Source organism: Hydra viridissima, unplaced genomic scaffold (genome assembly GCF_058129835.1).
Source record: "Hydra viridissima isolate aposymbiotic clone 2 unplaced genomic scaffold, HvirCarnegie_v1 scaffold_10, whole genome shotgun sequence".
NCBI lineage: Eukaryota > Metazoa > Cnidaria > Hydrozoa > Anthoathecata > Hydridae > Hydra > Hydra viridissima.
In genome coordinates, this window is record NW_028324309.1 from 11,130,221 (window position 1) to 11,144,801 (window position 14,581).

General features: G+C 29.3%; 2 protein-coding genes across 6 annotated transcripts; both read right to left on the bottom strand.

Moving 5' to 3' along the window:
- Positions 1–3,237: 3,237 nt before the first annotated feature.
- On the bottom strand, positions 3,238–9,157 carry LOC145182157 (histamine H2 receptor-like). 5 transcript variants are annotated; one of them, XM_090100706.1, is made up of 2 exons: positions 8,964–9,157; positions 3,238–4,533 (listed from the first exon to the last, which is right to left on the bottom strand). In XM_090100706.1, exon 2 carries the CDS (start codon positions 4,423–4,425, stop codon positions 3,277–3,279), a length of 1,149 nt encoding a protein of 382 aa, XP_089956832.1. In that variant the 5' UTR covers positions 4,426–4,533; positions 8,964–9,157; the 3' UTR covers positions 3,238–3,276. The 5 variants fall into 5 exon arrangements, with proteins under 5 accessions (XP_089956832.1, XP_089956831.1, XP_089956830.1 ...); XM_090100705.1 differs by having other exon boundaries at positions 8,949–9,157; XM_090100704.1 differs by having other exon boundaries at positions 8,365–9,157.
- Positions 9,158–11,111: 1,954 nt separating this feature from the next.
- LOC145182156 (fascin-like) lies at positions 11,112–13,200 on the bottom strand. Its single transcript, XM_080057428.2, has 2 exons — positions 12,157–13,200; positions 11,112–11,893 (listed from the first exon to the last, which is right to left on the bottom strand). Exons 1-2 carry the CDS (start codon positions 12,956–12,958, stop codon positions 11,235–11,237), a joined length of 1,461 nt encoding a protein of 486 aa, XP_079913554.2. The 5' UTR covers positions 12,959–13,200; the 3' UTR covers positions 11,112–11,234.
- Positions 13,201–14,581: the final 1,381 nt, after the last annotated feature.

Sequence of the window (14,581 nt, forward strand, 5' to 3'; positions counted from 1 at the left end):
GTTAAGAGAAGAAAGAGGTTTTAGGTAAGCAAAGCAACATGGAATTAATACAAAAACAAGCTTAATTGGAAAAAGAGGAGGCAGTATACTGGCCACAAAAAAGTTGACAGGAATTGGGAATAAACACTGATGAATAAACAAGTGCTTAAACGTCAAAGTAAATGTAAGACCAATGACAAAACTACTGTAAAGAGAAACTGAGAGTAGAATCTGAAAAGAATATTAAATTTTTATTATACAGCGATGGATGAACAGCACAAAATAGGAATGGAGTATTCGCAAATGTTTTACTGAATATGATAACTTTGAACAATATTACAGCTGAGAAAAAGTGTTTATAGGTTGCTTAAACCAAGATAGCGGCTGATTATGCATACTGCCATAAAGGGGAAGCAGAAAAATAAAGTTATTCATGTGCCAGATGAGTATGAAGGAGTTTATCTTAGAGCACGCACACGCTTTAACTCCACAATGTATCTAACTTACCTTAAGATTTTTTGAAATCCTTAGGAAGTCTGCAATATTATAAATCTATACGACCAGAAAAAGCGACTGGAGACGCTAAGGTATCTTTGATTTTATTCATATTACTTGGTCTAATTACTTTATTAAATTTTATTAATTTTTCTTTAGGTTTCAATAGGAGAAGTGAAAAAAAATAGATTTCTGTGTATTTCATTGATATATTGTTTTTGTTCAGGTCATAGATATTCGTGCACTGCAATGTAAAAAAGAGAACATATACATTAAGTTGTGATTCAAAGATGAGTGGCAGTTATTAACACAACGATGCGATAGAAATATCGTTTCCATGGCAGTTGAAAGCTTACCAGATCTTTATGAAAGTCGGATTAAAATTAAAAATCGTAAGTTCAAAAACCTCTAGGAATTACCGGTGGACTGCAGGGACTTCTGCAACAACATTCAACATGAATGAATACTTACGAAGAAACAAATATATTTACGAAGAAACAAATATATTTATGACCAAAAACATTTTTTTCTCTTATTGCCCAATATTTTATCTAAATATAGGGTTCACAGAAAAGAGGACAACTCCCATATTTTTTAATTTTCAAAATTGGCCAACTCCAAAAAATTATTAATTAGGCATGTGATCAATATATTTTTTCATACTTTTCAATTAATTCCTTATTCAAAATAAAAAAACAGCAAATAAAATATCGGAATACGGGTATTTTGAGTTTTTTTTTTCAATCGCTTTCAATTGATAACTTCTTTACGACACTGCTTTCTTCTCCTGCGGTAGCACCGCTTAAACTAAATGTTTAGACCAAATTTTTTTTTCTTTCAGTTATCATTATTTGTTTTCTTTTAATGAGGAAGTTTCTGAAGCTATATGTAACTTTTGATTTTTTTTACAACGAAAGCCATCCAACATGGCCTCAGTGAAATAACGGACAGGGTAACTGGGTAGTGACTTGTTTCGGGCCCTTAAGGATCTCTAAGAAATGGGGGACTCAAGTAATAAAAATAATTTAATTTGATAAAAAGTTAATTAAAAAAATTAATTCCCCTTTTATTTTGGAAATAAATGCTATAACTACAATTCAAAATAAATGGAACTCCTGTGTAGATACAAGAAAATCTGTCGTATATCAATCAGGGATAAAGAGACGCTGGCATACTGTGCCATAAATCTTTTTAAAGTTACTTTTTTTTTAGACACAATTACGTTTTATTAGAATACTATTTTAATATTTTGTGTAAATTTAGTATCCATTTTTTCCTGGGGCTCGGCGAAAGTAGCAAAAAACTCAAACTCAAAGGACAAAGATGTCGAACAAAATGGAGCTACCAATACACGCAGTTCACTGAAGAATCGATATATTATTATCCAAATTTTATCTCAAATTAGCCTTCAAAATGATGAAGCAAATGAAAAGTCTGGTGCTACGCCTTTGAAAAAGATTATTGAACAGTTTAAATTGATTACTTTCATAGTGACTTGGGAACTTTTATAAACATTTCTGCTTAATACTTCCTTTGAATTGCAGTTTGTGCATATTGATTTGTGTTGTGCAATGAAACTACTGCGTATCACATACAAAGAATTAGATTTTTATTTGACTCTTGAGAAAGTGTGTTGTTAGCCTCTAAAACACTAGCAGAACGATGTATCATATATTTAAAGTTTACTACTAAGCGAATTAAAAAAAAAACCATTTTTTTTATGAACTTGAGATGAGCAATGAGAAAAAAAATCATATCAAACAAATATTCTTAATGCTGCAACTACTGTTGTGATACAATTGAAGGTTCGTTTTGAGTGACAGAAGTTAGTCTCAGACACGTTTATTTCCAAACAATATATCTAGTTTACTTGGTAAGTTTTTGTGTATCTGAATAATGGAGTTAAATTGCATCAAAACGATGAAAGTGACTTCTGAAGTTAAATCGTTTCGTTGTGAATTTAAAAATAAGCTTCAAAAATTATTTACAGTACCAAGTAATTGCAAATTCACGGTAATTGCAAAAATAATTTTCATTTTTTTTTTTTTCTTTTTGACAACTGCTTTTCTGCTTTTTATAATTTTACCTGTAACCGTGGCTGAACGCTCGTTTTCAAAATAAAAAAAAATTAAAAACTTTCTGTCAACAATATCACAGGAATATCTGTTAAGAGTGACGAAGCCAAAAAAAATGGATGCTGAATAACTTATAACTAATTTTTCCAAAGCAAAAGCAAGATGAAGAACATTTTTTGTTAGAGATCTTTAAATATTGTTTATTTTTTGTTGTGAACTGTTGTAGAAAATTTAGTTTGGTTTTACTCATGTAAAACATTAGTTCCATATGAAAGAGCATTTTAAATCATTAAGTCATCGTTGAGAACAAGGTATGAAAATGTTTAAGTAAAAAAAAGAGTGACACATTTTTGTAAGTTAATGAAGATATGATTTTAAAACATATAAAAATCGTAAACTGTTGTTAATAAATTTTTAAATATGAAACTTTTATATTGCATCGTTTCCAACTAAGTTATCTGTTTTTAGAGGGTCTGTGTCACGTTTTTAAATTAAAAAATGGAGTGTTATCAAAATTTAATTCGTTACCTTAAAATATGGCCACATCAATGTCTTTAACTGGGGTGGGGCCTCATAAATTTTTGCTTAGAGGTAACTGGTTTGTGACGTCACTGCAATCAACAAATCTTTTAAAATCCTCTTACAGTATTTTAGCAATTTTTTTTTGAGAAAAGAGAACTTTGAAATATTTTTGTGTGTTAGAGTATTTAGATTAATTGATAAATAGTTATAACTCAGATTCTTTCTGTTTAACAAAACGAGTGTAAAATTCTTGTGATACCCCATTTATTACACCTTTCCCAAATAAAATGTCATTTTCTTTATTTCGATTAGTCATAATTTCCAACGACAACTTTTCTGGCTGAGAAAATTTTTTTTCCTCGTTAATACCTTCTAATAAAGGAGCATTAGATATTCGGCGATTTTTTTTAAATATAGGGCTGTCTTTTGGAGTTTCATAAGAATAGCTGTTTTCACAATGTTCTTCACGATGAACCGATTGTCGTTCTGCTGTTGATTGGCGAAAAAATGAACTTCTCAAATCTTGTGTCATTTCTTCCGTCTGACTTTTCATATCATCGTGCATTTTAAAGAAACATTTGAAGAAATCCTTAAAGCAGGTTCTAAAATTAACGTTGCATGCTCCGTAAACAATTGGATTGAGAGCGCTGTTAGAATAATGCAACCACTTCGTAAACTTCTCCCATCGATTGAAGTGTATGGTATCTATAAAAGTGCAGGTAACACAGTATTTGAACAATAATATGCAAGTGAAAAATGGAATCCAACATGCAACGAAAATAGATGTTACGATAAAAAGTGATTTAGTAATGGATATGTCACTAGTAATGCATGACGATTTTCTGCGTCGTTTCCGATATCTGACAGCTAAATATATTCCAGTGTATGATCCACACATTACTAAAGTAGGCAACAAAAAACCCATCACAAAAATAAATATCAAATAGTTCTTTTTAAAGATTGTTGTAAACTGCAAAAGTGTTATAAAAGCGCTGTATATCCAAATAGAAACTAAAAAACAGTTTGTTACTTTGGTACTCATAAAAGTTCGATGTTTTAAAGGCTTGCGCACACCAAAAAATCTTTCAATGCTTACTGCAGCCAAGTTAACAATAGATGATGTGCAACAGAAAGTGTCAGTAAATTGCATCACAGAGTTCATTTTACTAGTAAGTGGTAAGTTTGCCACGCCTATTAACTCTATTGAAATCCATAGAGGAATGGCTACAAGTCCTACAATTAAATCACTAATTGATAATGATACGATGAAATAATTCGGAACTGTCCTCAGTCGCCGGTACCGATGAAATAATAGACACATGACTAAGTTTCCAAAAATACAAACCAGCATCATGATTAATAGAAACACTGTCACGATGATTTTACTTGAGTTTGTGTTGTGACCTATTCCATATTCAACATCGCATATAATGAAGTTTTTTGAGGAAATATTTCTGCAGTCCTAAAAAAAAGAGGGCTTAACTCAAATACACATGCTCCATTTTTGAAATCAATTTATTGTTTTAAAGATAAAAGCCAAGAGGAAAAAAGAAACCGTTGCACTAATATACTTCGTTTATTAAAGCATCATAACGGTATTTCTCAAAACCTAACATTTACAAAAATGAAACTTAAAATAAAATTCGATAAAATTTTTGTTTTACTTGTATTTTTTGGTACAAAAACTAAATTTAGGGCCTCTCCGATACTTAAGATTCTTCTTTTCTATGTCTTTGTCCTTAAACGAAAAGGATTACGACAGAATTATTTAAAGTTGAAAAGAAGGCACTGTGATTTTTGAAATGCTAATCTCTTATTTGCAGACCTTTTCAAAAGCCTGCTGTTGTTTGTAAGCAACAGTAGGTTTTAAGAAAAGGATTGTATTTGCAGACTGTTTGTAAGCAACATCAGGTTTTAAGAAAAGGATTGTATTCCCAAGTAACTAGATTTTATACCGCATTCACTTTTTTTTTAAAAAAAAAAAAAAATTACTTTATAAAACAGAAAAAATGTCAAGTTCATTTATTTTAAGATATTAAGCAAAGAGTTTAAGCATAATACTTCAGTTTTATTCTAACCGTGAGCAAAAATATTTTAACTTATATTGGATCTGTCAAATTAATATGATTTAATTTTCGATAACAAGCATATTAAAGTAGTTTTTTGAAAATGTAATACATGTTTTTTTTTTTATAAGCATAACGCTTATAAGCATATAGAGGCTCAGATTTGGAAAAAAAATAAGCATATGTAAGCATATTCCTGAGCCTCGATAAACTATTTTAAAAATTTAAATTTTATTTAATTAAAAACTTTAAATATATATATTTCTAAATTTAAACCAACAAAAACAACAAAAATCGAAGTTTATATTTTGCAATGCAACGACTTTATGAAGTAATGAAGTCATTGTGTTGCAAAACCTAAACCTCAATACTTAAACATAAAAACATAAAGTTTAAGAGTCGCTCTGAAGTGTTTTATTTCTCTCTTTTTTTTCTTTCTCTCTCACTTTTAATGTGTAGTTTATTTAACATCATATTTAAAATGTTTATTTTATTTCTAAGTTCTATCTTTGATTTAATTGATAACATTTGTATATAGTATGTATGTTTTATTTTTTATTATTATACTATAAGATTAATTCAGCTACATTAAAACCAAGGCAAATACAGAGCTTAAGTCAATTTTTTACTTTTCTTATACCCATTAACCTTTAGTAACGCGCACACTTTAAAAAAGTATTGAAATAAGCATATTTTATTAGAAATATGCTTAAGCTTAAGCATATTTTTGAGCCTCTTTTAACTTTTTGCTTAAGCATACCCGAGCCTGTTTAAAAAATTTCATATGCTTATAAAAAAAAAAACATGTAATAGTATTAAATAACTTTAAAAAGTCGAAAACTAAAGGATTTTACTAAGTTTTAACACATGAGTAAAAAGCACGGAAAACAAATGTAAAATACGATTATCCTGAAGCAAACCGCTTTACTGTAATCAAACGGGTTTTTTTTTTGCTTACTATTTGTGACGTCAGAATGAATTCTTTTTTTTTTTTTTGCTTTAGACTATTTAGATTTACCTTAATCTTGGGTCTAACATTTTTATTATTTCTTTGAACTTAACATCTGACGGTTTTTTTGGCCGTCAACTGTTTAAGGTAATAAAAAGAACTCAACAGAAATCTTAAATATTTTTTAGGAAAAATAAAGCGCTTTGGTGAGACCTTTGACTAACAAACTTTTAGCAAAGTCACTAATATGCAAGGATCTCCTCTCATTTCTCACAAAAGTTGTTTACCGTCTAGTCTTTAGCTCATACTGATGAATCTCGAGTGATCTCTCGAGTGATTTCTGGAGTGATTTGAGAATTGTTTTTTTTTTTTTAAGTTATTTAGTTTTCATACTTTCTTTAGTGTTTTTTCTAAAGAGAAAAGTTATAATTCTGAAAATACAATAAGGGCCTGTTTATATGTATAGCGGGTTGGCTCGGCAAACGAGCCAGCCCGCTTTCCATATAAACAGGCCCTAAGAAAGTTCGTTTGCCGAGCCAGCCCGTTTACCGAGATATCGACGTTATTAATATTTTAACTTAATTTTATTTTGCGTTAATATGAATAAACGAGCTGGCCCGGATAGCGATCCGGCCCTAAGAATAACTGGCAAAGTTCCATTTCTTTACTAGAGAATAAAATCACTTAACTTTTGGGTAGACAAGTTGAAACTGCTAGTTGATTAATTGGAATTAACTTCATTCAAATCGTTCCTCGATAGCTTAATGCAAATTTATTAAAACCATAGGAGGTCTCTTAGTAAAGTATTCAATTTTAATGAAATTTTTCCAGAAGCACGTTGAAAATGACGTTTAATATATGGTTCGTAAAAAATGATAACAATCTTTGTGTTCGAAGAAAGATTTACATGATTCAAAAATTATGCCATTCATTTAATTCTGAATGAGTGATTACTTGTTTTAATTACAAGCGCACAATTCATATCAAAAGTTAATTGCGATAATGAGTTTTAGGCAATAAAATCTTGTAAAATATTTGTGTTACAGCAAGATATCTAATACAAACACGTCAGCTTTTTTGTTGCTCATCCGTTTTACTTTTCTAAATTATCTTTAAACTGATTTCGTGAATGAGTCTTCAAGATGAATCTATGAATCTTTAAGAGATCTGCGGAGCGTTTCTTTTAAAAAGATAATCTTTCTTTCTTGGTGTTTTTTAAATTAAACGTTTTTAACATTTTTTATTCGTTATAACGTTTAGTGGAAATGTTATAACGAATAAAAACAGAAAAAATGTTTGTTGCAATTATGGATATCCATCCATAATTGCAACAGTAAAGTGCCTAACTACTGCAACTGACTTGTGCAACTAACTAGCGCATAATGATTTTTGTAGATACCTATATCATATATATGCATAATTAAATACAAATAAATGTATATATTTATAACGTCATCATGTAAATGTAGCATGATAATTATACCACCCTTTAAATATGCAGTATCGTAGCAACCAGTTTTAAGGTTTTGTAGTCCTAAAAGTAATTGCAGTTAAATTGCTGGAATTTGTCTTACTCAACTCAGGTTAGAAGCGTGCTTTTAATACGTCTAAAAAAATTAAAATATTTACGCTATGTATTTTGTTAATGAGCTTTTAATTTTGACATTTTTGTAACAGTTTTTTAAATTTATGTTTAAACAATTTTTGAATAGTTTTTACTTATTTATTTTTTTCTTTTCTTTTTAGTTTACAATTATTAACCGTAATACAACAATATAACAATACATAAACTTGGTATCTGAAAGAAGATCCTTTATAAAAATTGCTTGAAAGATTTTCTGAATAAGATTCCAAGATTAAATTTTTCTTCAGCTTTAAAAAACTTTTTAACAATCCTTAAAAAATTACAAGACATTAAAAATGAATTGCAACAAAATACTTCTACTATTTTAAGCTGATGTTGAAGAGACAAATAATAATTGCATCTACAATATCGCCCTCTAAATATGGCTGCTTTTCTCAATGAAATTATCTGGGGAATTGTTAACTTTGCCATGTGCATTGTAATTTTGTTTTTCAAAGTTCTTTATTACTACATAGCTTAATAAACCTTTAAATAGATAGATGGCAGCAAATATAACAGTAACTTTTTCAAAGTTCTTTATTACTACATAGCTTAATAAACCTTTTAATAGAAAGATGGCAGCAAATATAACAGTAACTTTTGCAGTAAATCAGGTAAAAACAAAAACATGCGAATAATAAAAAATTTTCTCACCACTAATTCTAACTCTTCAGCGTTTGGTTTCATAGGATGCTTTTTTTTCTCTTGCTTTACACTATTTTCAAGTTTTTAGTTACGTCACTTCTGTTTAACATTTAAAATTTTATTAAATTCTTTACAAGGAATTTTACAGTTTTACATTTTCTGAAGCGAATACAACTTGATGGAATTTCATTTAAAGTTGCGTGATATCAATTCAATATTAGTAGATAATTAGGATTATAAAATGTATTGCAAAATCGCTTTGCAAAAGCTTTTGTTAGTTTTTCAACTAACTGACACAACTTAATTGTTGTAAAACTAACTCAGCTATAGAAAAAATGTTTTACCGCTATGTAGTATATTTATAGCAAAAGAGTAGGCCAAAAATGTCCTGTCCGTAAAATTTTTGGAAAATATTTTGTTGGACATGTTGTGATGTAGTTGGCTGAAACATATACATTAAAAACATAATCCGGAGAAGAAGTAGAATACAACAACAAGGCAAGCAAAAATAGAAAAATAACAAGTCTAAATAATTATCTTACTCTTAATGAAGAGTTAATTATAAAAAAGATCATTTTATTGACAAACATTACCGTTAAATTCATTACTTCTTTTGAATCAAATGCTTCTTCAAAGCTGTTTTTCTGTTGGATGTAATAACTTTATGCTTATGTTTCTTCCAACAAATATGTGTTTATATATGCTACCTTTTTATTTGCATATTGATATTCGTATGCTGCGCAATAAAACTACTTTAATTTGTCGTGATCATCCGATAAATACTAGAGCGATTATAGGCATAACGTTGTTTATCTGATTGCATAATTTTCTTGCGAAGCATTTTGGTTATTTAAAAAAAAATTAATAGACGGAATCAAATAATTACAAAACACTAAATTTGAATTGTTTTGCATAATAATCCATAGAAAAAAAATAATCAACCATATTTAATTTTAATGCAGGGTATTTTATGACTTTTTCTATCATAGTACCTCGTGGCTTTCTGCGACATTAAAATGTAAAATGTTAAATTTATTTGCATGTACTGTTAAAACCCGCGTTTTTAATACTTTTTTATTGCATTACTTCCAAACGTCTAAAAGAACTTTTATATTTAAAGACATTTTTTCAGATTTAATGTCAATTTCCTTGATGATAGAGTCATCATAAAATTTAGTTTTATTTTTCAAGTAAATTTAATTTGAAAAAGGCTCATTAAAAATAAAATAAACTCTTTTAACGCTAAGGAAGAAAGGCAGCGCAAAATTATTCAAAACACGAGTACATGTTTTTTTTTGTGTGTAAGAAACCAAGCAAATGGGCTAGTACTAGAAGTTTCTTATATTAAGGGTACTTTTTTACAACTCTAGTATTAAAAGTAACTTAAGAGTTTCTTAAGTTTCAGATTATCAAAAGAAAGAAAAAGTAAGTAAAATGCAATTTGAAAACATGTTAGCAAGTAAGATAAAATGTTTTACTGTCAACTAAAGCTCTTTGAATTCCATCCAATTATCATTCAATGTAATATAATCCTCAGATTTGTCCCTGAAAAGAACACAAACGAGGAAATATTCCTCGAACTCTCTATAAGATAAGTTACTTATCGAAAAGTAACTTAGTACTAATAGTTTCTTAAGATTTCGGGGCTTCAAGTTTCTTATAAGCAAGCTTCTTACAAAAAAAAAAAAAAAAAAAAAAAACGTGTATCAATCCATGTATTAAAACTTACTCTTTTAAGTTTTAATGCTGCTGCAGCATGCCGAATTTTGTCATATAAAATTATTTTTTGTCACATAAATCCATGTAAATATTTTGTCAAGTATAAAATGGTTTACAAAAGTATAATAAATTGTACAATAAGTTTTTTTGTTGTACGACAATAGGTGTGTTACACAAATATAAAACTCATTCAATTACAAAACGTTGTTGTTTTATAGCTTTTTGCAGTTGAAGAAACATTAAAGATAAATCGAAGATAATTTTTCTTGTACGCATTTGGAAGCAGCTTTAACACCCCGCTGAAAATTTTATCATTAAACTTAAAAAATGATGTCTAAAAAATCATAGTTCGTCCGATTGAATCATCTTCCTTCGAAAAATATTTAGTTGCTAAAATTTGTTAAATGCAATTGCTTTTACCATAAGTGAGAAATCACAAAGACAGTTTTACAGCTCAATTTTTTACCGCCATATTGAAGTATATTGAAAGCCACAATGTTGCCATGTATACGCTAATCGTCGTTGTCAAAAGATTGTTCTTATGTAAAGTCTTCTTGCTGCATATTTATTATCCAATTAAACTTATCTTGTTTTGGATTTCAATAGATCAGCTTTTGTATTCATTATGATTACTTAAGATATTGGGTTTAAGATAGTGAGACATTCCCATGTATAACTAAAAATGTAAGAGTTTAAAGTCCATTGTTATGGCAATTAATTCATCATGATAAACATGATGCTTACCATGATGAATTAATTGTTTTGATTATCTATTACATCTAAAAATCATTATTTAAGCAAAAATCATGAAAAAAAAAAATTAATCCAACATTACATTTACAGGAAAAGTTACTAAAAATGTAGTATTAAGAATTTCTAAAAGCAGTGTTTCGGTGCTTATCATAGCATCCACCTACCAATTCTGTTTATAGAAAAACAAATTGCAACACAAATCACAATTATATCATAAAATGTGTAAATATATAAATATAGTTATGAATATCTAATCTCTGAATCCTAAGGGAGATTTAAGTGACTTTGAAACAGAAAGCGAACTACCATGTGCTTTTTAATGATAATTTTTACAATTTGCAACTAATAAATTTATTTTATAATTAATTTGGTGCATTTTATTTTCTAACTACAAATACTAAGTTCTTTCAGTATTCCCAAAGCGTGCTTGAATTTACAGCGGTACCAATTGCTTTTATCGATCCGTTATTGTCTCCTTGTAAGAATCGGCCATTTTTAGCACAAATCACCATCTTATTCTTACTATAAAGTTTAAAAAGAAATAAGTCGCCGTTACCTTCTTCAGCAATTAAAGATGAATCACCATCAACTTTCCATGACTTTCCAAGAGCAGTTTTTAATCGATATTTGCCTGCAGAATTAATTACTTGCATTGCATCGTGAATGCCACGGTTACATTGGATCTTATTTATCGATGGAACCATCCCAATATAGCCGTGCTCCCCCCGAAATACTATTATTGACCGGTTTACAAGGACGAGAGTAAATAAACAGTTATCATCTTTAGGATTATCCCCTATGGGTGAAAGCTGACCTCCAGATGAGGAAGCTATGTATTTTTCATTAAATGCTTTTAAGGCAATTTTCTCATCATTCCATTCTAATTGAAAAACACTGCTCGGAGAAGGTTCAGTGGCCGTTGCTGTAATTGCTTTGTCAGTTGCGCACCAAAACTTGGTTGTTCTGGCGAGGAAAGTTACTTTATCTTTTTCACTTTTATAATAATCGATTTGGAAAGTTTCTGTATCTTCGGCTTCAAGAAATTGATTTGCTGTAACATCGATTCCTACAGCAACAATATTTGCATACAAAATAACTCTTTAACTGGTTGTTTAACATGATGAATTCAAATTTTACATTAAAACGGTCAATCTTGTTAAAATTTTCCATAAAAAAAAAAAAAAAAAACTTTTTTTCGAATCCGAAATGAAAAGAAAAAAAAAAGTTTTCCAAAAAGATTAGGAGAACCAAAGTAGAAAAAAGATCCGATTTGCTGAATTCTGAATTCAATTAACTTAAGTAAAATAAAGCGCTAAAACAAATTTTTACCTTGTCTTATGGAAACCTTTTTCCCGTTGCTTGCTATTAACATGCATTGAGGTTTACTTTCTTCAAAGATAAACTGCTCATCTTTCCCAAGTATTTGTTTCGTAGCAATTAATTTTCCTTGAGGCCCGTGCGTTGTCAAATATTTCCCATTGTTGGCTCGCAATCCAAACATATTACCATAAATAGATATTATAAACAGTGACTCTTTGGAAATTTTATCTTCTAGCTTCCCTGTAAGTCCATTTAAATATCTACCTTGGGAATCTCTCAACGCGTATTTGCCATTTTGGAATTCTACTGTTATTACTGCATCTTGGCCCCATGGAATGTTTTCATTAGCGCATAACTCGCCATTTTCTGAATGTACATACCTTTTACGAGTAGGACTTAAAATGTTACATTGCGGATGACTGGCCAAATGTATCCTCCACAATGAATCGTCCGAAAGTTTTGGTTGTGTATAGAGTCTTTCGGCATTTCCGCAAAGATACTTCCCAAAACGATCTCTGAACGACCATTTACCTTCATCGTTTATATCCACGTCAAAAACAAAATTGCTGGACTTTTTATTGCTTTCACACAAGACATCACCTGATTTGCTTGTTTCCAAGTAGTTGGATTTTGGACTTTTTAAGTAACCTTGAGAACTTTGCTCATTTTGCTCAAAGCACCACATTTGTTTGGCTCGTAGAGATGCCCCAGTGACATTGATTTGATTTCCAAATTTTTCAGCTGTAAGATATTTTCCTTCAAAGTTCACTAACCCAAACAAGATTGCATTTTGTTGGTCACTTGCGAGCATATTTTTCCTTTGTAAAATGAGAGGCTTACAGCGAACGAAATTAGGAGAACAGAAACAGATGTAATAATAAAAAATAAAAACTACACACGATTGCTACAAAAAAAATTTCAAAATATTCAAATCATCAAAAAAGGAAAAAAAAAGAGCGTTTTTTGAAAGTTTATGAAAAGACTTTTCACCTGTGGTTAAGCAATACATGGGCTGGTTTACATTGGCTAAATAAGATTATCTCACTTTTTTTTTTCACACAAGGAAAAATGTCTATGAGAAATATATAATTTAGCAAGCTAAGAAATTTTAAATATATTATTAAACAACCACAACAATCTTCTTTTTTAAAAATTGAACAATATTTTTAAAAGCATGCTTTTAAAACTTAAAGTAATTTCAGACATTTCTTCATTTACTTACCTCCATTTGTTACTCACATATTGAAAACTAGACTGTTGTTATTGCGCGTTTCCTATTGTTTTAACTACACAACGCCAATTTTAACACATGTTCAGTTTTTTGATAAACGATAATAATAACGTTCATTTAATTTAATAAAAAAAGTTCATCTTTTAAAATTTTATAAGTTTCGGAGACATGTGGAAGTTTTTGTTTTTTTTTATCAAAATATTTTTTATTCAAAAGTGGAATATAAATTTGTCGTATAAAGTTTAAAACTCGTCATGTCCAAAATTTTTTATTCAACTTCAATCTCACTACCATAAATTTCAAATGCAGTATTAACTAAATATGTTAAAGCAATCATGTTATTTAAAAAAATTTTAATCAAAAAAATGCAAATAAGAACTACAATAAGAATGAAAAAAAAATTTCAATATAAGTAAAGCATGGGAAGAGAGAACCTCCATATTTTTTTAGCGGTTCAACTGATAACAAATGAAGATAGCACGATGTTTCTAAGTCTTATTAAAAGCTTGAAACACAACTTTGTGTGTGTGTGTGTGTGTGTGTGTGTGTGTGTGTGTGTGTGTGTGTGTGTGTGTGTGTGTGTGTGTGTGTGTGTGTGTGTGTGTGTGTGTGTGTGTGTGTGTGTGTGTGTGTGTGTGTGTGTGTGTGTGTGTGTGTGTGGGTTTGGTTTAAAACAAAGCTTCTCCTGTAATACCACCCATTGAAAACTTATGTATAAATATAAAAATGTTTCAACTACAAAAATTATTTAACAGTATTGCTAACAATAACAGTTTATTACAGTTTAACCTTAGGAAATAAAAATCTTTTAGAGCAAACACTCTGGAAACATATCTCCTAAAGAATTATGGCAAATAAAACTTTTTGAACTGAAGTTTATTTTCTATCTATCTTAAACTTTATATCCCATATTCCCATTTTTTTTATCGTGTATTATGCAGATTAAATTATTTAGTAGTAGCATAAATAGATAATTACGATAAAAGATGATGATCAGTATATTCTATTACAAGAACCACTACACCTGAAAGCCTGGTATATTTAGTGAACTAAACCCATTAAGTTTTTAGTTTTAATTTAATATAGTAAATAATTTATAAGTAATAATTATAAGTAAATAATTTTAACAATACCTGTGATCCTTTTAAGACTTCCAGATATCTAAAGATAATTCTAAAGCAAAATATTTTCAAGAAGAAAGAA